At 52.4% G+C, this 19,767-nt stretch overlaps 1 protein-coding gene across 1 annotated transcript in view; it reads right to left on the reverse strand.

Moving 5' to 3' along the window:
* MXI1 (MAX interactor 1, dimerization protein) overlaps positions 1-3,598 on the reverse strand; it is a 55,881-nt gene extending 52,283 nt beyond the window's left edge. The window contains exon 1 of the mRNA XM_048310581.1: positions 3,350-3,598. Coding sequence (XP_048166538.1) covers positions 3,350-3,545 — 196 coding nt within the window. The 5' untranslated portion in view covers positions 3,546-3,598. The remainder of the gene's footprint in view (positions 1-3,349) is intronic.
* Positions 3,599-19,767: the final 16,169 nt, after the last annotated feature.

Below are 19,767 nucleotides of genomic sequence, written 5' to 3' on the forward strand. Positions count from 1 at the left end.
GACCACAAAGATAGGATGTGGGACCCACAAATGTAAATCATAATCATCTTCATATTTCTCCCTGAGCTTCAGGCAGGTAGGAAACTCCTGCCTTATCTGAAAGTCCTGCCCTCAACATGGAAGGCTCCACTGTCTGCCTTGCACCACTGACCTGCAAACAAGGGTAGGTGTGTTTTGGAGGCTGAAAACATCCTTGTAGTTGCTCCTCTACCACCAGAAGGTGTGACACACACATCTGGGATATCCAAGCACTTGAATCCACAAGAGAAGAGGTTGTGTCCACCTCTCAGGGGGCCCCCTCTACCAAACAGCATCTGCTCCTGCTGAAGACAGGTTTTTGAGAATGTGAATAACCTAGCACAACCACCAAAGGCGTGGAAGAATGAATGAGGACACCGAGTGTGGTTTATCAGAAACTGTAAAACTACGAGGAAAACGCCCTGAGCTCTCAGAGCCTTAACAGCCCTTCCTTAAATTCCTTCCTTTGGCTACCAAAGCCCTTGAGCTTCCACACACTGTGATGCTGCTCCCAACCAGCATCCTGGTGCTTTACCCAGCTCTGTCCCCGTCACTCATCCTGGCCAGGAGGAGACAAACATCCATCTGTCACCTCTGTTTTTTTAAGACTGTTTCCTTGGGGCAGGGCACTGTCACTCCCCTGTGTGTACAGCACCTGGCACAACAAGGCTGTGACTCAGCCACCTTCCTGATGGGAGTAACACCAAAATAGCTCATTACAGCCCTGCGTAACACGGTGGTCAAATGACCCGGGCATCCTGCAGGAAGCAGGCAAGCACCAAGTCTGACTGCAACCGAGGCTGGCAGTCTCCATCACCAAACTTTTTTTGAGCTCGCTGCCCCTGTTATTGCTAATTGTGAGGTCAGAGACTGTAATGAGGAATGACCAGCCATTAGCAATGTCTCTGCCAGGCTGCCAGCACTGGGTGCACTGAGGAATCACCCCTGCTCTGGCAGAGGAAAGGGCACAGCATTCTCTTGGTGCAATAACTTGAGCTCCGCATGCAAATCCCTTCCCAGAAAGGAGATGTATATACATTAGGATACAACCCTCCCGCTTCTGCAGCTGTTCCTTAGTTTAGACAGGGCCAGTAATGCTCAGAGATTGTTTTCCAATCCCAGCAGCATTTTTCTTTGTTTGGGAGCAACACGTAAAATCTGCCTGGTTTATGACAGTCACGTTCTGAACAGCACGTTCACTAGCTGAACCTTTGGTTAAATGGGACTTCTCACCCTAAAATGTCCTGATTGCAAATTAAAATATTGAAAGGTTTTGCAGAATTGCCTAATAAAAGTGATGATTTTCAGCATTATGACCTTAACAATTATTAGTGAAAGCTTCAGTGAAAACAAGTGCTCAGGAATGGAATTGTTTAGATGCAAACACCTCTTTTAAAAACCTAGCAATAAAAAATCCTTTATCCTGCTGTCCTACTCATTTTCCAGCTCCAAACAAGGAACCATATAAAATGATGCATTCTTAAATGGAGCATATAAAAGATCAGATACTATCCATCTCAACGGCAAGGAGAATTCTATCTCACCCCCTAACCTCGAAAAAAAGCCATGATTTTAACAGTTCCCCTTCACAACAAGAGGGCTCATTGAGAAAAAACAAACCCAAAACAGCGGTCTCACACTCGATTTCCAAACCAGGGCTGCTGCTGTTTTCACATGCAAACAAATTCTTGCTGGTGTCTCCTGTCATTTTCCTGCTCGCAGCTGCTGCTCGCGGTGCAGCTCAGCTCCTCAGACGCTCGGCTTTGCAGATTCATTACGAAATAACAATTAGCACATGAGAAAAAAATCCCAGCCCCCAATATTAAGTCAACTTTCAAAAACAGAAAAGCAGCCTGGATTTGTTCTGGGCGAGCAAAGAACAAGGGCTTTTGGCTGCAGCTTTAGCGGCAGAGCAGGTTCTCCGCAGTGGGATCCCTTTCCCTGGAAGCCTGCGTGCACGCAGCTTTTCCCGCAGAACAAGGGCACTCTATATCGTCATCTGCACGGGACCTATAGCTGCCATAGGGGATGAACGGCGAGGAGAGGGTGATGGTGCGGTGGAGACGCGTGGTGAGGGACTCGCTGATCCCTTTGTAAAGTTAAACAGAAAAGAAAACGCAGCACATGTTCCGCGAATGAAAAAGGGGGGCCGGGGGGAAACCCCAAACATAAAACCGAAGAGGGCAGAGAAAAAAAAAAAAAAGAGTAAAAAACTGAATTTAATAAAAAAAAGTAGAAAAATTTTAAAAATCTAAATAAAGACTACAACAAAGAATAACAGAGAAACCCGAGGAAAACAAGGGCAAAGCGCCGGTGGCGGAGCGGAGCTCCCGGAGGGGTTTTCCCGCGACACCCCCGGGCTCGCAGGACCCCGGAGTCCCCGGGCCGAGCCCCCCTCGGGCCGAGCCCCCCCCCGGCCGAGCCCCTCCGGCCCCGCGCCCCCCCGGCCCGCTCGGCAACGCGTGACGTCACACGGGAGACCCCGGCGCCGCGCATTGGCGGAGCGGCCCGCGAGGCCCCGCCCCTGGGAGGCGGCGGCCAATGAGCGCGGCGCGCTGGCTCCATGTGCGAACCATGTGTCCGCCCGCGGGGGCGGGGCGCGCCGGGCGCAGCGCCGCGGGAGTGCGCTCCGCCACTGCGCGGGGTCCGCAGCCGCGCTCCGCCGCGGGCCACGGCCGCCCCTTTGTTCCCAAAGCGCTTCTTCCCCGCGGTGCTGCCGTCCCTCGCGGCCCGCCTGCCCGCTCGGGAGATCGCTCCCCAGGGAAAAGCCGCGGGCTACGCGCACCCTCCGCGCCCGCGGAGCAGGAGGCTAGCGGCGCGGCTGGCCACCGCCCCGCACCGGACGCTCGCCCTGCCCTGTACTGCTCTGCCCTGCCCTCTCCTCCCCGCCGGCTACCTGGCGAGCGCTACCACTTGCCTACGTGACTCTGCCCATGCCCCGGCGGGGGGAGCGGGGACGTGTCATCGCCTCCTCCCCCGCCGCTCCGGCTCCGCCACCGGCTCTGGCTCCGCGCGGGGCCCGCCGCCCCCCCAGCCCCTCTCAGTGCCCCTCCGAGGCCGCTCTCCCCGAGAACCGGAGATGCGCCCCCTCTCCCCGCGCTGTCCCGCTCCACTCTCCATCCCAAACTTTCCCCCCGGGCCAGGTCTCCCCAGTGGCGGAGGGGGTCGCACGCACGCCTCTGCCGCGGGGGGTGCAGGCCGGCCCCGGCGCCCTTTGTCACTGCGTCGCCGGCCCCTGCAGCCAGCCGAAAGTTTGGGGATTTTTTCTTAGCCCCCCTGACCGCCCCGCGGTCACGCACACGCGCGGCCGCGGCCGCCAGCCCACTCTTACTTTTATTCTCCTTCTCGATCCGCTCCAGGTAGCTGGCGGCCTCCAGCAGCACCTGCACGTTGTAGAGGAAGGTGTCCATGCCCGCCGCGGGGCTCGTATTGCAGATGTCCCCGAGGGGGCACCGGGCCCCGCCGGCCGCCCCTGCGCTCCGCGGCTCCCTCCGCGGCTCCCTCCGCGGCCGGCCGCGCTTCCCCATGCCCTGCCGCCTTCCCGTGCGGCGCTGCGTCCGTCCGTCCGTCCGTCTGCCGGCGAACCCGGCGGCCGCCGCGGTGCCAGCGCTGCCGCCGCCTGCCCCGCCGCTGTGTCGCCCCACGGGCCGCCGCCGTCCCGCCCCCCCCCGCGCCCCGGCGGGGCGGCCCGGCCCGGCCGCGCCTGCGGAGTGCGAGCGCCGGCGGCTGCGCGGCGCCCGGCGCGGGGGGGGCGGCCGGCGGGGCAGGGCCGGGCTTGTCCCGGGGCGGGAGGGACCGGCGGGTCGCCGCTCGGCAGCCGCGGGATGTGTTACAGCTCCGCAGCGGGGAACGACCCCTTGGAAAGGGGCGCCGGCGGCGGTGGCACCGCGCCCCCGAGGATGGTGGCACTGGCGGTGCCCGTGTAGCGGTGGGGGCCCGGCTGCACCCGCCCCCAGGTCATAGAGGCACAGCCAGGCCTGCCCTGCCCCTTGTCACCCCGTGTCACCTGCCGCCACTGCCCGCGTGTCTGTCCCTGATCAGGGACCCAGCGTGACAGACGGGCTGGGGAGCCCATCCTGCGCCCAGCCCTGGGGGCGATGGGGCCAGCACTGCAGGCACAGCCCCGAACTCCAAAGGGGCCCCTCGGCACGAAGCGCCAGCGGTTTAATGTCAAATTACTCGTCTTCTATCAAGCAGTGCCTCCCCAGGAAGCTCTCTGTGGGTTTAGACTCCAAAAGCAATTAGTAATTTTTTTCCAAAGTAAATCGAAGGCGGAGAGCCGGCAAGGGATACACGAGCCTCCCTCACCCCCTCCATGTCCCTCCCTGCAGACCTGGGGTCGGGACCAGGCACACTCGAGCTTGTTTTCCCCTTGTTTTGCAGTCAGGGAGGTGAGAAAGAGCAGCTGCGCCCGGAGGAGAGAGCCAAGGACCTGACCCAGACTGAGGAGAAGGGCAACGATTTGCACTGCCAGGAGTCGTTTGCAATCTCGAGTCCATGAATTTCGAGGGAGTAGGAGGAGTGGACTTCACTAGCACCAGGCTGGTAGCAAGTGACCTCCAACACGCTCCTGGCTCCCCTTCCATCCGTGACAGCAACACCTGAAACACGCTGCTACGTTTGCAGCACAAAACCCCGCTCCTGCCCGGCCGGTCGGGTTGGTCGGGTTCCATTGAGGAGCCCTGTGGGAGCGGCTGGGGAGAAGCATCGCCCCAGAGATGTGCTGGGGCGTGGGGACCTGCTCACACCTGGCTGCCGTGGGGCTCCGTGGGTCTCGCCGGGCTCACCGGCCTCCCAGGGACCGGAACTGGCTGGAGAGGAGACGAGAGACGTCGTGGTGGCGTTTAGAAGTGATGTATTAGTAAGTGTTAATTGGTACCTGGATCCCGCAGCATCACGTGGACCTGAATCATCCGAGAAGGGATGGTGCCCCAGACTGCAGCGCATGCAATGAAATCCCTGCGGCTCCCAATTGCTGGGGGCCAGCAGGCTATTTTTGGGAAGCATGGCTGCAGGATTTCATCGGTCACATGCCCTTACCGCGGCACATGCCGGGGATGGGCCAGCTCTCCGTGCAATGCGGCTCAACACAGCCTCTCCCGTGGCCATATGGCACCTCCTCCGTGCCGGCAGCACCACATGGCTGCTGCCACATCAACAATGCCACGACTTGTCCCATCACTGCGTTTGGCAGCCCAGAAGGGGCTGATGTAGGGGGGAGGGCACGAAGCATCATCTAGATTTAGTTGTGGCCTGAAGAGTGGAGAAGAAGGCAGAGCCTGGTGTGCTGGGAGCAGAGCAGGACAGAATGCTAGGCCCGGGTGTGCTCAGCACCCGCAGGTGACTAGCCATCCCTAAAAGCAGGATTTCAGCTGGAAAAGCAAGGGCTGACCAGAGCAGGGGTGGGGGTGGGGGTGGGAGCCAGGCTGAGCCATAGGGTACATCCAGGCAAGTGAAGGACTCAAAATGCACTTGGCTTTTATTAACTCCACTGACTAGCTGAGATAAGACACGGCTCCTGCTTTACAAGCATGCATGGGCGAACACTCCCATTAAAACATCAGTCAGAATGTCTCTGGCTTTCTAATTGTGCAGGGGCTGAGCTGGGGATGTGACTGCTCTAATCAGCCCCAGTTGCAGCCGCTGGAGACCTGGGCACAAGCAGCTGTCCAGCTTGGCTGGACACTGAGGGCACCTCTCTGCTGGTTCACCATCGGGCAGAAGGCTTTCCATGACCTCACCTTGAAGTACAAGAGGTCATTACTGAAAGCACACCAAAGGCAGCAGAGGCAGCCAGCACCAGATTACTTAACAATCAGATGATTTTAAAATCTCAGCCCCTCTCCCAGAAGATGAGGATGTGTATGGCCATCCAGAGTCCATACTGTAGATCTTGTGCCTAATGGCAGCATCCTCTGTTACCTACTGCATTTCTTGGTCCTCCTTGTGCACCTGCACAACACTTCTCTAGGGATTTTTGCAATGCTTTGTATGAATTGGTGCTGATTCAGCCATCAGTAGCAGGTACTGCTTTTCCCAGTGTGATATCCCAGGTTTGAAGCCACAATAATCATAATTTTGATTCCTTTCCCTTCTAGCTTAGTTCCAGGATAATTTATCTTTAAAGGCACTTCCACAGAGAAAAGTATTCCCAAGGCAATGGTCCAAGGGCAGGCATTTCAAGGGAACTGGCTCAAGAGGAATGGAGGCTTTAGGGCTTGTGGGCTGTGGGGTACAATAAAGAAGGGTGGGCAGTGGAAAGCACACAGAATCAGAGGCAACACAGAAGGAGTGATAAGGGAAGAAGTTTTGCAGTGTTGCCAGCTCTGCACATCCAGCAGCCATGGTCCAGCACCCTCATCCACTGCAGCCTTCTAAATACAGCCACTTAAGGGCATGCTCTCTTCATTTCTCTTCTCTTGTACTTTGTTCAACCTTTGAGCTCATCCTGAAGTCTCACTGTCGATTTTTTCTCTGCAAGGCAGTGGGGTAGCTGCTTCTCCAACAAAAGTGGAAGACCTGAGTGCAGCTCTATGGGCCCATGGAAATGGGAGATGGGGTGAGATGGGGTGAGCACTGGCTCAGCCCCACCGCCCACACTGTCAGCACGGCCCCAGCTTCCAGGCACGTGGCCAAAGCAGTACTCACCACGTGGGAGATCCCTGGACCTTTTATCAGCAGCCTGTGGCTGCAGGCTGCCCTCAGTACAGCGTGGCACAGCAAGGATAGCATGGCCCAGGGGTGCAGAGGTTGGGTGCCCACACTGATGTTGATAAATCCACACCATCATTTGGGGATTGGGCTAGATAAGAGGTAAGGTTGCTGGAGTGCTTTATTTTGCAGTGCTGCATAACACAGCAAGGTGTGGGTTTAGGTGCAAAGCTGCCAGGTGAGGTGCCATGAGAAAACCCTGGGGTAGAGAGTGAGCATCCCTTCCCCTCTGCCATGGGAATCATCTCATGTGTGTGCGTGGTGCCCATGTTGGGCTGAAGAGAGGAAAACAGAGCTACTGCTCTGAGCACACATAGTAAGTCCTCTTTGGTGGGTGTATTCTGACCTTGTTCTGGTGGTATCACACACAGCAGCTGTTTCCCCACATCGCAGGTGTTATCCATTCAGTTTGTTCCAGTGGCAGCACCAGTGTAAATCATCCCCTGGACAGACCTGGCAGGGTTCAGAGAGGGTTTTAAAGGGTGGGGGCCAGCACAACCCTAGGTTTCGGTCTGCAAAGGCTCCTGGAAGCACCTGCTCTCTCTCCTTTCAGGCTAATCCCAGTGTAATCCTTTTATAAAATTTCACCTGCCTTAAAAGTCTGCTGCAGCCCATTTGGAAGGACTAACTGATTTTCCAAGTGATAGTTGTGCTGCCTGTCTGCCAAGGGCATGCATTTCTCGCTGCACAAGAGTGATATACAGATATTGAAAAATTGTTTGGAGGCTATCACATATCTGTTTTGCTTTTCTTTTTTTAATGGACACAGTTGTTGTGGTGGTGATGGGCTAGAGCTGGTCTGGTGCAGCTGTACCCTGGAGGGGAAGCAGATCTCTGATGGAACCTGGGTAACTCCTAAAATCTTTATTTTTCCGTTGGACCCAGGAAGTTTTTAGTGTTACTGGCATTATTCCTTGTAGTCAGCCAAGTGCCCCAGCCCAATGGCAAGCGCAGGTATTGCCCCTCTCCTCGCCCAGGCATGATTTAATTGGGGTGCAGAAATCAGCCTGCACAGAGAGATACACAGAGGTCAGTGAAATCTCATATTTCTTCTTTCACTAGTCAATAATTAATACATGTAGCTCTCCCTGGAGCACTGGCTCCAGGCTGTCCTGCCAGGCCCCGGCTGCCACCTGCTATTGCTGCCTGTTGTCACTTGTCCCAAGGCGTGACATGGGACTGTGATTTACAGCAGGGCCACACATCCTTCTGTGGGGCTGGTAGATGTTTGCAGCCAAGGGCTCAGTCTCCTTAGGGATGCTGTCAGGGCCTGGCTCTCACTTGGCCAGACCCGGAGTGGGGGGCTGCATCCAGCCCTCTTATGAAGCCATCATTACAATGGCCTTTCACTTCTCCAACTGCTCCCTTAATTAAACAAGAGATCAGGATAACTTAGAGGTGCCCCAGGAGAAAGGCCCTTGTCAGGGTTTCAAGTGCCTGCTCCAGCAGTTCTCATGCATAAGGTGGGTCCTCAGGCCCTTGAGTAATCCCGATCCTTTTCTGGGGCTCAGGAAGCTCCATGGTTTCGCTGGGTGTCTCTGGCTGCCCACGCTGCTGCATTGCCTCTGTGATCTGTCCTTGATGCTCTCTTTTAGTGTGTGCTAGAAATAACTAAGCTACAAATAGTGGCGATGGTCCCTCTCGCCTGCTCCTGCCTTGCCCAGCCATACTGCTTATTTCAGATCCATTTATGATGCTGTTATTTACAGTTTCATCCTGCGAGTACCTCTAAAGCTTCTATTTAATTTCCTCTGAAATCCCTCCTTACAAGCTACCTGTGTGGTGCTCCCTGATCTCTTGATCTCAGCATTCATCAGGCAAACCTGAGCTATGAGCTCTGCTTTTACAATAAGCTTTTTTTTACTTCCAGCCTCCTAATTGCCCTCCCCACTCTCCATCTTTGTAATAGTAGGTTTTCTGTCTCAGAGGCTGGGAGCTGGCAGGAGCTCTTCTCAGCTCCTACTAGTTCTCTGCTGTTCACGTGGCCTTTCACAGTATTTGCCACACAGTTCTGATATAAAAATAATAAAGAATTTTTCTTGCCCACCCTTAAGGGAAAGCACACATATGGTCTGAAATTGCCTTGTGCCAGCAGATAAAAGGCACATCTCATGGTGGGTGGATTAAATGCTGAATATTCCTGGTGGGTCTGGGTGGCTCTGTAAGGAGTGGATGAGATCTGCCAAGGCAGGTGGGAGGATGGATGTGGCAAAAGGTCCAAGAGTGTCTCCCCTGGTGAGAAGAGCCAAGTGGAGGATCTAGTTCTCCGTCTGTTCAACAGAAAATTTTATACCACTCCTAGGAATACATCAATTAATCCTTGAGTCTGGGCTGGGCTGGCAGACCAAGAGAAGGTCATTTGACATTGCTCCAGGCAGGAGGATCTTGTAATAGTCTCAGTGTGCAATTTTGCATGCTTTGGCTTTGGGTTTTTATGTTAAACTCAGTAATGTGGCATCCAACACAGCGACATCCAGCACATTTCTGGGATTTGTGCTTTCTGGGCTGGGGCTGAGGAGCCATTAGGACAAGCCCAGCAGGATGCACTGTGGGAAGAGCAGAGAAGGAGGATCCCACACCTCCCAACAGACAGTAGTTTAAACCTCTTCTCACTTTTGAATGCCTTGTGTCCCTCCACTCAGCTGGCCTTTTAATTGATGTCATAGCACAAAACCTCCCAGTCCCCCTGTGTTTTGATGCATTAGCTCAGGATGGCCTTCCTCAGGTGGTGGCAGCTATGAAACCAGGCATCTCTGGGGCTGTGCACAAATTGTACCTGCTCAGGTGCCTCATTTTTCCCTTTCATGCCCTCAGGCCTTGTGTCTTGGCAAAGTGGCTGCAGAAGATAAAGCCTAGAGGAAAAGAAAGGCAGCAGCTTTATGAGGAGAAGTGTCCTGGGAGGTTTCCAGACACTCCTCCCCCAAGATGGAGGATGCACAAATGATACCCAGGGTTTTGGAGGGGCAGGGGCTCAGTTTTGCCCTCCCCAGACTGTCCCTTCAGCAATATCTTATTTCTGCTTTGCCAAAGCTTTCTCTACTTGGATTTATTGGACAGTTTCTACAGAGAGGAGATCCTCAAATTTGCACAGTAAAATTAGTTTCCTTGGATTTCATGGCTAACTTGGGCTTACAGTAGCTGGGGCTGGCGTTAAGGTGGGGAAATCCATCAGGGCACAGCTGACATTTGACTCCAGCAATGGCAGCAAATAAATAATAGCGAAAAATTACATTCTTCTTTTCAAAGGAAGGGAAAAATGCTGGATATTCCAAATAAAAGGCTGGATAAAGGTTTCATTTTAAAAATCTGTTAAATTTTAGAAAAAATATTATGGACTAAAGAGGTCATGCTCAGACCTGGAGTTACTGCTCACCTGCAGGCAGAAGAAGGGGTCAGTGCCCAGGGAAAGACTGCAGGAACCTGCAGGGCAAAGGCTACTGGGGCTGGTTTGGAGGCTGGGGGAAACAAGGATGCTGCTCTTGGCCCTCATGCCACACCACAGCGGGCAGGGGAAAGCAGCCCCTGGCTGTGGTGCCACAATGATTGACATGAGCTGGGCAAGGGAGCATATAGCCTGGAGAGGACAGTGCTTCCCAGGAGGAGCTCTGCTTTGGGAGGAACCTTGGGAGCATCCAGTGGCACCAGCCAGCAGCTCTGCTGATTCAGTGTGGGAGTGATGCATCGAGACACAACTTGTGAGTCTTGTAATTGCTGTTGCCTAATGATTTCCTTAATTTCTTACAAGCATCTCCCTCCAATACAGCTCACTGTGCCTCTGCAGGCCACTGGCAGGCAGGTTTTGACCCTGAAGCTGATGCAGGAGGGTTTCCTGGTGCATCCCAAGAAAAGAAGAAGCACAGCAGTGTTTGGATATAGTTTTGCTCATTTTTACTTGCTTGACATCCTAATACTCAAATAGAAATAGACCAGCCCTGCTGCTACTCCAAGCACCTGCTGCCATAAGGGGAGGGCGAAACCAGAGGGGATCGGCTGGGTCATTTAGTCCAACTATTCTCAGCAGCCACGTCATATAATCCCCTTCACAAATTTCCCAGTCTCTGGGCAGCCCCCACCAGTTAATACCCATTTGTTCATGTGCCAACAACATCTGCTGTTTAAAAGCTATTTTCTCTCCCCAGTATTTCCCTACAGCTTCATCTTCCTCTGCCCCCTCTCATTGTAACTAAGGAGAAGGATTGTGCATCCTTCCAGGCTGATCCTGCTTGGCATCCTCTGTCTTCACCCTGGCTGGTCATTGCACCAGCACCAGGGGCAAGTCTTGGCATCCCAGCCCCTGGTTTGCTGCCCACAGCAATCCCACATGGATGGCTTCCAGTGGGCTGGGATCCCTGCACCTTATGTCAATCAGGTCACAGCAAAACCCCACTGCTGCTGGTCCTGACCCTTCTTTTGTGCAGGTCCTGGCTCTGCTGAGTGGGGGTGACCTCCCCAGCCCTTCTGCTCCCCTTGGCCAGTGTGTTACTCACTTTGCAGTTCATTTACTAATCCTCACCTGCTCTGGTTCCACTGATGACGACTCTCACAGTGCTGTCAGATACCTGTCTCAAAGAAGAGATTTGATCTGTTGCACTGCCTGGCCTAGAAACATCTCTGGCTGTAAAGAGAATAATCAGTGTGACCCGTTCATTGCACTTTTAACCCTGTGCCCTTCCTCTTCAGGCCTGTGACTGTTGTTTCCTCCAGGGCCTAGATTCTGTAGGATCCCCCAAAGAGTAAACAGCTTGCAGAATAAAACCACATAAAATGCCCCAAACCAATTTGCAGGGCAGGACAGAGTGACTGTGGGTTCCTGATAGGGCCAGCCTGGCAGAACACCCTTGCTTAAAATCAGCAGCTGATTGTGGGCAATGGCTTTGGCAGGAACACGATTGTTCCATGTTACTGATGTGCTGCCCTGCCATGGGTATTCCCCTTCCTGGGAACCCCCTGGGCACCCATTGTTCAGGGCTCACAAAACCCTCTCAAACCTGGGACTGCTGGCTCTCAGAAAGCTGGTGACAGGGAGCAGCACAAATTATCTGCTCTACACTTCAGATGGTTGAATTTGGTGGCAGATGATCCACAGAGCCAGCTTAAATCCTTGGCTCTGACAAGACTCCAATGATGATTTCCTCATCGCCTGCTCCAGGTGCCAGAGCACTTCGCCATGAACATCACCTCAGGGGTTCTTAAAAGATGCTGTTTGCAAAGGTAGCCCTCTAAATCTACCCAAAAATTCTCTCAGCGCTTGCAGGAAGTTGATTCCGGAGATCCTGGTTCAAATCTACCCCTGTTTATTTGGGTAACACTGAGAAAACACTCCAGGCCACAGCAAAATGGCTCCATCCCTTAGAGTGCTCACAGCATCTGGGGAGAAAAAATGATTCATTAGGGTGCCCAGGATTAGCAACAGGATTCGTGGTCTACAAAACACTTGGGGTGATTCAGTGTTGGAGGCTGACGGATGAAGATGTGAATGTGCTGTTGATCATGGCAGGTGAAACAGGATGGGGACAGCAAATCTCACCTGGGGACAGCACAGGGAACTGCTGGTGGGGTGGCAGTGACACAAGCTCAGTGTCAGGAGCTTGGGCACAAGGGCACTGAAGAAGATGCCATAGAAAAACCGGGTTGATTTGATGGGAAACTGAGCTGGAGCACTAAATCCTACAGGGATGTACAGGATGTGCCTGCAAGAACAACCCACAGGGCGGCAACAGCTGGAAAGCAGCTGGAGAAAAGCTCTGCAGGGCAAAAGCAAAGTCCTGTGACCTCTGGTGACCCGAGCCAGCACCACACAGGATGGGCACCGCCAGCCACTTGGGCTGAAGTCAAACCAGTGCAAACTCACTGGATCCAGGCATAATCCCTGCCTGCTTCCTGCCAATCCCTGCCCCACGCAGGTTTCACCCAGCCGGGCAGCCAGACACGGCAGAGGGTAGAGCAAAGACATAAACAAAAAGGTTCATGTTTTCCACCCGTCTCTCCCAGCTGCCATGCAGATTGCAGCTGTTTCTCCCCAGTCACGCTGGCCGCAATACTCGTTGGGTTGGTATTTAATTGCCTCTCCCTAACGACGCATGAGGCAGGGTGTAATTTGCTGGCGCTGGTCAAACAATACAGATAAACCCGGTTTGCGCACAAAGGCAGCGGAGCGGGGAAACTCCGCCGTCTGATTCTGCTCCCCTTTGGAGCTGGTGGCTCCAGACATGGGCGGGATAGGGAGAGACAGACGTCTCGGCCTTCGGGAGGAGGAAGGGAAATGTCAAACAACTGGAGACACCCGCTTGCACTGCAGCAAGCTGGGGTGAAACCGTGAGTACCCACAACGTCACCAGGGTTGGGCTGCCACGTGCCAGCACAGGGGCTGCCCACGTGTTGTTACAGCTCAGCACATCCCTTTTCCTGGCTTTTCTTTTCTTCTTCCTGAATTTCTTCTTCAGGCATCAAGATATTTTAAGATTTCTCTCTCTCCTATTTTTTAACCTTAGTAGCGTGAGCACATATAGCAGAGATAGCAACTTTGCTCCTGCTCGGGAATGACCCAGCTGGATATCAAAAACCGAACAGGTTTTTTAACTTAGGAGGCAGAAGCGTTGTCGTAACACCTATGCTAGCCCTCAGAGTTTCTCAGGAGATTGGTTTCAGCAGAAGTAATCAAAAAAAGGAACAAAAAAGGGAAAGCTTCATTCATACCCACATCTCACCCTGCATCCCTGCCCTCCCCAGCTCTCCTTGTACCCCAGGTCAGTGGACAGATTTCACCCAGATGTTATGAATATTAGAAGGAGTTAAAAATTAGCCTGCCCTTGCAATGCAAGTGCTGAAAAAGCAAAACACGCCCTTCCTTGTGCTGGCCCAGGGCACAGACCTGTGTTTATGACCACGTCTAATACAGCCATGTATTACATGAGCAATTCCCAATATTGCTACAGAGAGAAGGGCAGTTACATATATCATGGGTGAATTTTAGTCTTCCTTAAATATTTACCCAAAATATGCTGTTCATCAGAATTGCTGTTAAAAAGCTGCAAATCGCCAGCAAGAAGTGAGCTTTAAAATGCTTAGAAATTAAGTGTCACCATTAAAATTAATTGGGGAATCACCTTGTTTTGAACACCCCAGTATTTTTAGGACAGTGGAGGTGTGATCCTGTCTGGGCAGCAGTGAATCCTGTGGATCACCCACTTCATGCTTGGATTTGCAGGAGCCTGAGCTTGCTCTGCCTCACCCTGTAGAGGGAAGAATTGTTTGGGACAACACCAGGCTCCCACATCCCATCCCCGGACTTCTCAGCATCCCATTGCTAACATTCTGCAGATGCAATAAAACCAGCTGCTTCGTCACCAAGTTGCACATTAACACCCACACCTACAAAATGGGGTGATTTACGGGAAACTGTCAGATAACCCCGTCCCTGCGCTCGGCATCCTGGCACCTGGCACCTGACGTGCGCCCAGGCACAGGCACCGCCACCGGCGCCTGCTCAGACACGGCCCGGAGGAAGCAAACCAACAACAAAATAGGAGCTGTTTGTTTGACGGCCTCTGGAACAGGAGGAAATCAAGGGTGCGTCAAAATGGAAAAGCACAAAGACAGCAGGGAAATGGGGTTTATTTATAAACTTTGAGAGGATGGCTGTGAACAATAGGGTGGGTGGATTTTATCCCACCCAGAGAGGGAAGAGGAGTCCAGGTCTGTCAGCCCCTGGCACAGTAGCATGGGCTGGCTGGAGAGTCCTGGCCAAGTGCTCAGCCCAGGGGGTCAGGGGGTCTCCAGAATGTGGCTCCACTGCCTGTGCAGAGCTGTATCCTTGGCAGGAGGGCATGAGATGTTTCCTGGCTTCCTCCAAAGCTCCACCACACCAGTCTCTATGCTGGCAATGGCAGAGGGCTGCACAGCACCCACAGTACATGTTTCTCCCTGGGGTGTTCGGGAGCATCCATCAGTGGGCAGGTTTGGGGGCAGGTCCTGTTCCTGTGCAGCAGTGGCCCTGAGCATGTTTTGGAGCAGGTGATGCAACAGCAAACCTCGCCTGCTCATCGGCTGCCCGGGAGCTGCTGGTAACTCACTGCACATCCTCACTTCTAGTGACTTCTGTCTTGTCTGCAGGGACAGTGCAGGTGAGCCATGGCCGGTGGCAAGCTGTACCCTGGTGTTGCTTCCCAAGTGCTGGGCTGAAGGCAGGAATGGGCAGAGGTGTGGCAGTGCTGTTGGAGCAGCTCCTGTTCACTATGCTCCCAGCCCAGGGGCCCTTCACCTCTCTGCCTAGGTGATGTTTTAAACAAACTCCTTTTCTCCTTTGCCATGTTAAACGCACTGACAGCTGCAGATGGATGGAGTGGCACATAGCATTAATGAGACTGGTAAGGTAACTCACAGAGACAGCAAGCAGACACTGCACCAACAGGGGAGTAATGGGAGGAAGGGAGCCATCAGTAACTTGACATTATCCCTGTTGCCCCAAGTGGAGCACTGGCCATCACTCTACCTGGCTCTCCAACAGCCACTGGCTGGCAGGGAGGAGCATCCTTCCTGCCACTGGAGCTGGAGCATGGAAATAGCCATCCCAGCCCCTGGCCACAGCATTTCGGTTAACACAGGAGCTAAGAGGTGCTGTCATTCCTTTAGGATTGGAGGAATCATGTTGTCTAAATCCTAAAATCAATTAGTAACTGCATCTATCAAATTAGAGGCAGCTGCCAAAAATGGCACTTGCACACGTGCACTTGTGTTGCTCAAAGAGCCTGTCTGCTTTGTGCATCAAAAGCTATTTAATCCATATGCTGGGCACAGGCTGACGCTGGGGAATGCTTCCTGCATGCCAGACCTTCTCTTCTTATGGGAATATGCCCCTTTTAATCTGAATTTTCCAAATAGTAAGACACTTGTGGGCTACGGAGACTTAGGCATTAGGGCAGGCAGAGCTGCCTTTGTGGTTCATCTGGCAGGGAAAAAGCTTGTTGCTGACCCAGGGACTTGAAGAATTTGTCCTTTTAGAGCCTGCCTAAAACCAGGTTGGTTCTGGCTTCTTCTGCCTGCTTGTGCCCCAGACCAGCTCAGGAAGGAGGGCGGTGTGCCCAGCACTGCTCCTACGGCAGCTTAACTTTGGCTTTGGAGTCCATAACAGCCAAGAGGTGACAATGATGGGAGCTGGGCACAGCAGCTGCTGCTCTGACCCTTCTCCAGCCATCCCGCTGCAGCTGGGGGTGTCCAGGGCTGCACCACACATGCTGGAGGGTCAGCATGGACGGTGCCCAGGTGGGAATTGCAGAGCGGACGAGTCTCTGTCACCCTTGACAGCTCTATTGCAGATCTCAGACTTCTGTACAAAGTTATTTATTTATGGTAAGAACCACTTTTTCTCTCTCAAAAACTGCCAAAGCTGGGATTATCCCACAGGGGTAATTTGCAGCTTTGCCTTCAAGCCCCTATTTGGGCACAGAGATCTCTCAGTGAGGAGCATCAGTTCCCCACCCAGCCAAGTAGGAGAAGTGCTTGGAGCTGCCTCTCAGAGAATCTCATTTCATTAAGAACAAATCAAAGCACTAAAGATGCTCAAGATCACAATTTCATGTTAAAACACCAGTGCATTTCGTGACCTTGCTGCTGCAAAGAGCTACTGAATGCACTGACCCATGGAGATGACACTGTGTGAGCCCGTGCCTGCCATGGGCTCGGCGCCCTTGGCGCTGCACGGGGATCCTGCATTGCTTTTGTGCCCTCTGTGGGATGTCCAGGGCTCTGGAGAGGCAGGTGCTGTGTCGTGTGTGGAGCAGAAGGCACTTGTACAGATGCTGAGGGAGCCCGGCACTGTGTTCCCACTCACCACTTTGGTTTTCTCATCATACTGATTTCTCAAAGCAAACCTGCTTTTTCCAAGTGTCCAGTAAATCAGTGGTATTGACAGCCTTGATAAGATCTAAATGAGAGCAGGACTAGGCAGGGGCAGCAGCTCTCCTCTGCTTTAGGGGCAGCACTGGGTGTGCATTGGGAGCAAAGGCTGAATCCTGATCTTACAGGTTGATGAAATGCACGTGGTTTCACAAAACCCACCTGAAAAGGCATTGGCAGCACACAGTGAGTCTCAGTGAGCTGTGCCATGCTGAAGTGGGGTTCAGGGAGGCTGGAGGTGCTGTTGGGAAGCCCCCAGGGAAGCCTTTGACCAGCTCACATGAATCTTCCACAGGCTGAAAATAACCTCTCAGATGAGATTATTTTCACAGAGGGAGAGGTTTCTCCAGCCAAACTGCTCCCTGTGCAGCATCGTCACCATGTTCACAGCAGCACTCATGAGGTTTAAACTGGAGGAAGAGACTGAAAGCAAAAGCAACGTGTACTTTGCTTTCGAACTTAAAATGTCCAGTGTAAGAAAACCATCAGAGTTATTGAACAGCGTGAGTTGGAAGGGACCCACGAGGATCTTCCAGCCCAACTCCCTTGCCACCCCTCATTTGCACAAAGCTCATTTTCAATGAAGGGACAGGACACTGTCATTTCTTGAGATATCCATAAGAGGCCCAGTAGCCCCAGTGAGCAGCTGGTACCCCAGACATCCTGGTGCTGGCAGGAGGGAATGGGTAACACTGACACAGCGCCTTCACCCTCACCCCGAGAGGGCATTTGGGGCATCTCTAGAACCATAAAGCAACTGGAAAGGTAGAAATCAAGCCAAGTAGAGTAAGACAGCCCAAAACATCTGGTTATAAGAAAACTACTCCAATACCAAATATTCTCCCATTAGATAGACAGTGGCAGAGAAAATTCTGCCCAATGTGCCTCTTCCAGGTCATTTGTGAAGTTGGCCCCATTAAATAAATCCGGGAAGAACCAGCTGCTCCAGCTGAAGGTGAATGATCACATGTAGGTGACATTCCAGCCAGGAGATCAGGACTTGAATGGATGTGGTTACTTATTAGTCGTAAACACTGTTGAATAAATCTAAATAAATTCTCATTATTTATACAGCATATTCCTAAGGTTGGTTGGATGTTGCCAACTTTAAAATAAAACTGAAGTCAAGCAGGGTAAACATTTTAATGCCTCTGTAGATATAATTAGCATGTGTAATATGTATATACAAATATACATAATATATGTAATTATAGGTATTGGTGTTTGAGAGAGCTGTCTAGCCAGATGGAAAGAGTAAGTATTGAAAACACTGTGCCTCTGCCTGCTAGAAAGGGGAGGATGCTTATACTCACTGGAATAAGAAATTGGTAGTTCCTGTTTGGGGAAGGGAGTTATTGTCCCACATTCCCCTTCTGCCGAGTGGATTTAATAGCCAACTTCTGTCTTGTCCATCCATCTAAAGAAGGATTGGGGCTGAAAGTGTCCAGCATCCAAGAGCAAAGCACTGTGTATAAACTGCAGCTGCTGCAGTGTGTTCAGAGATTTCTGTAGGTCCTTTTTGGCACCCAGCAAAGGTACAACTCAGGAGATGAGGTGGCTTTGGTCCTCTGGAGCACCTCTGAGGCCCCAGCTCAGCAGCTGCCTGGGTACACATCAGCCAAGTGCCAGCTTGTCAGACATGCCAAGGCAGGTCCCCACACTGCCATTAACACTCAGAGACCTTCAACATGGCATGTTTATTAAGGGTCAGTTAGTTGTTCTCAACACCCTGGACACAGAAAATCAGCCACCTGCAGCAACCTTTCTTTTTCCATCCCCATGGGGGCATGGAGGAGAGGGAAAGGCCTGGGCTGATAGGATGTTCACTGAGAAACTCAGTCCCTGCAAGGTCTTCAAGCACAGCTGGTCAAAATGCTGATGTTGGGGGCTGCTTTTTTCCCTGCAGTTCAGGGATTATTTGGCTCTCACTGCATCAAGCCAAGGGCTACACAACTTGCTCTTCTGCAGCTCTCCCTGCCATGGCAAAGTGCTCAGCCCTTTGAGAAAAGCCAGGCCATTAAGTTAAGCACCTCACTTTAGTCGATGTTTGAACTTTCTGTACCTTTGGGAGGAGAGGGATGAGTGCCATGCCTGGGAGGTCAGAGAGCAGCCAGCAGCTGACATGCCAAAGGTCAAATCCAGCACCAGCTGGCAATGTCAGCCACGGCTGGGAGCGGCCAGGACCATGCCCAGGACCATGTCACCAACAGAATTTCAGCTGTTCCTTACAGAGTTCAACTACTCATCATCCTGATAACCCAGGGCACAAGTTTTGTTTTTACAAATAACATTTGCAAATTGAAAATTTGCAAAAGCTCCAGCAGTATCCAGAGACATGCAGTTGTGTTGAGCTACTGCTGCAATTGTGAAAGGAAATGCATCTGGAATTCATCACATGGAAGCAGGTGAGGCAGAAAGGTGCAGGATGATCCTTTGGCACCAGTGGTCTTCCACTGGGGTCTCCTGTGATTTCTGCCCCACCATCCAGAAACACTGAGAAGTCTCTGGCCTGTGGGTAAGGTTGACAGAGGGAAAATATTGAACATACGGATATTATTTTGCTCAGTGGAGTGAGTTAAAAAGTGCAAAAAAACTTCAACATTTTTAGCTTGTTGCAAAAGGATGGAGGAGAGAGGAGGAGCCCTGCCTCCCTGACAAAGCCTGCTCCATTGCTGGATTTTGAAATGAATCAATATAGAAAATGAGTCCGGCAGCCAGATGTCTGCTTTCATCTCTCTGCACTGGAACTGGAATAAAGCCCACAAAATCTACACCAAAAATACCTTCTTTGAAAGCGCTTGGTTAGCGGCTTTGCGACTGCGGGGAACAAAGGCAGCAAACGCGAGGGTCTGATGCCACCTAAAGGCCGCTTGAATTTTCACCTCCCAGAGGCTCTGTTAGACTTTGGGACTTTCAGACACAATTTCAGAGCGTGAACTCCTGTTCGCCCTCCAGTTCTCACCGTCAGGCTTTGTTTTGTTTACTTTTAAGTTGATCAAACTTGACTGAAGCTGTCCATGCTGTGTGCTGCAGTGAAAACCGTTTGTGTGTGTTTGCCTGTACTGCTGGCACATGTAAAAAGTACAGCTATTGTACCCCAACACTTCCAAAGGACAAGGCTGTACAAAAATACAAGTTTTCTCA

Source organism: Corvus hawaiiensis, chromosome 8, assembly GCF_020740725.1.
Source record: "Corvus hawaiiensis isolate bCorHaw1 chromosome 8, bCorHaw1.pri.cur, whole genome shotgun sequence".
NCBI classification, from domain to species: Eukaryota; Metazoa; Chordata; class Aves; order Passeriformes; family Corvidae; genus Corvus; species Corvus hawaiiensis.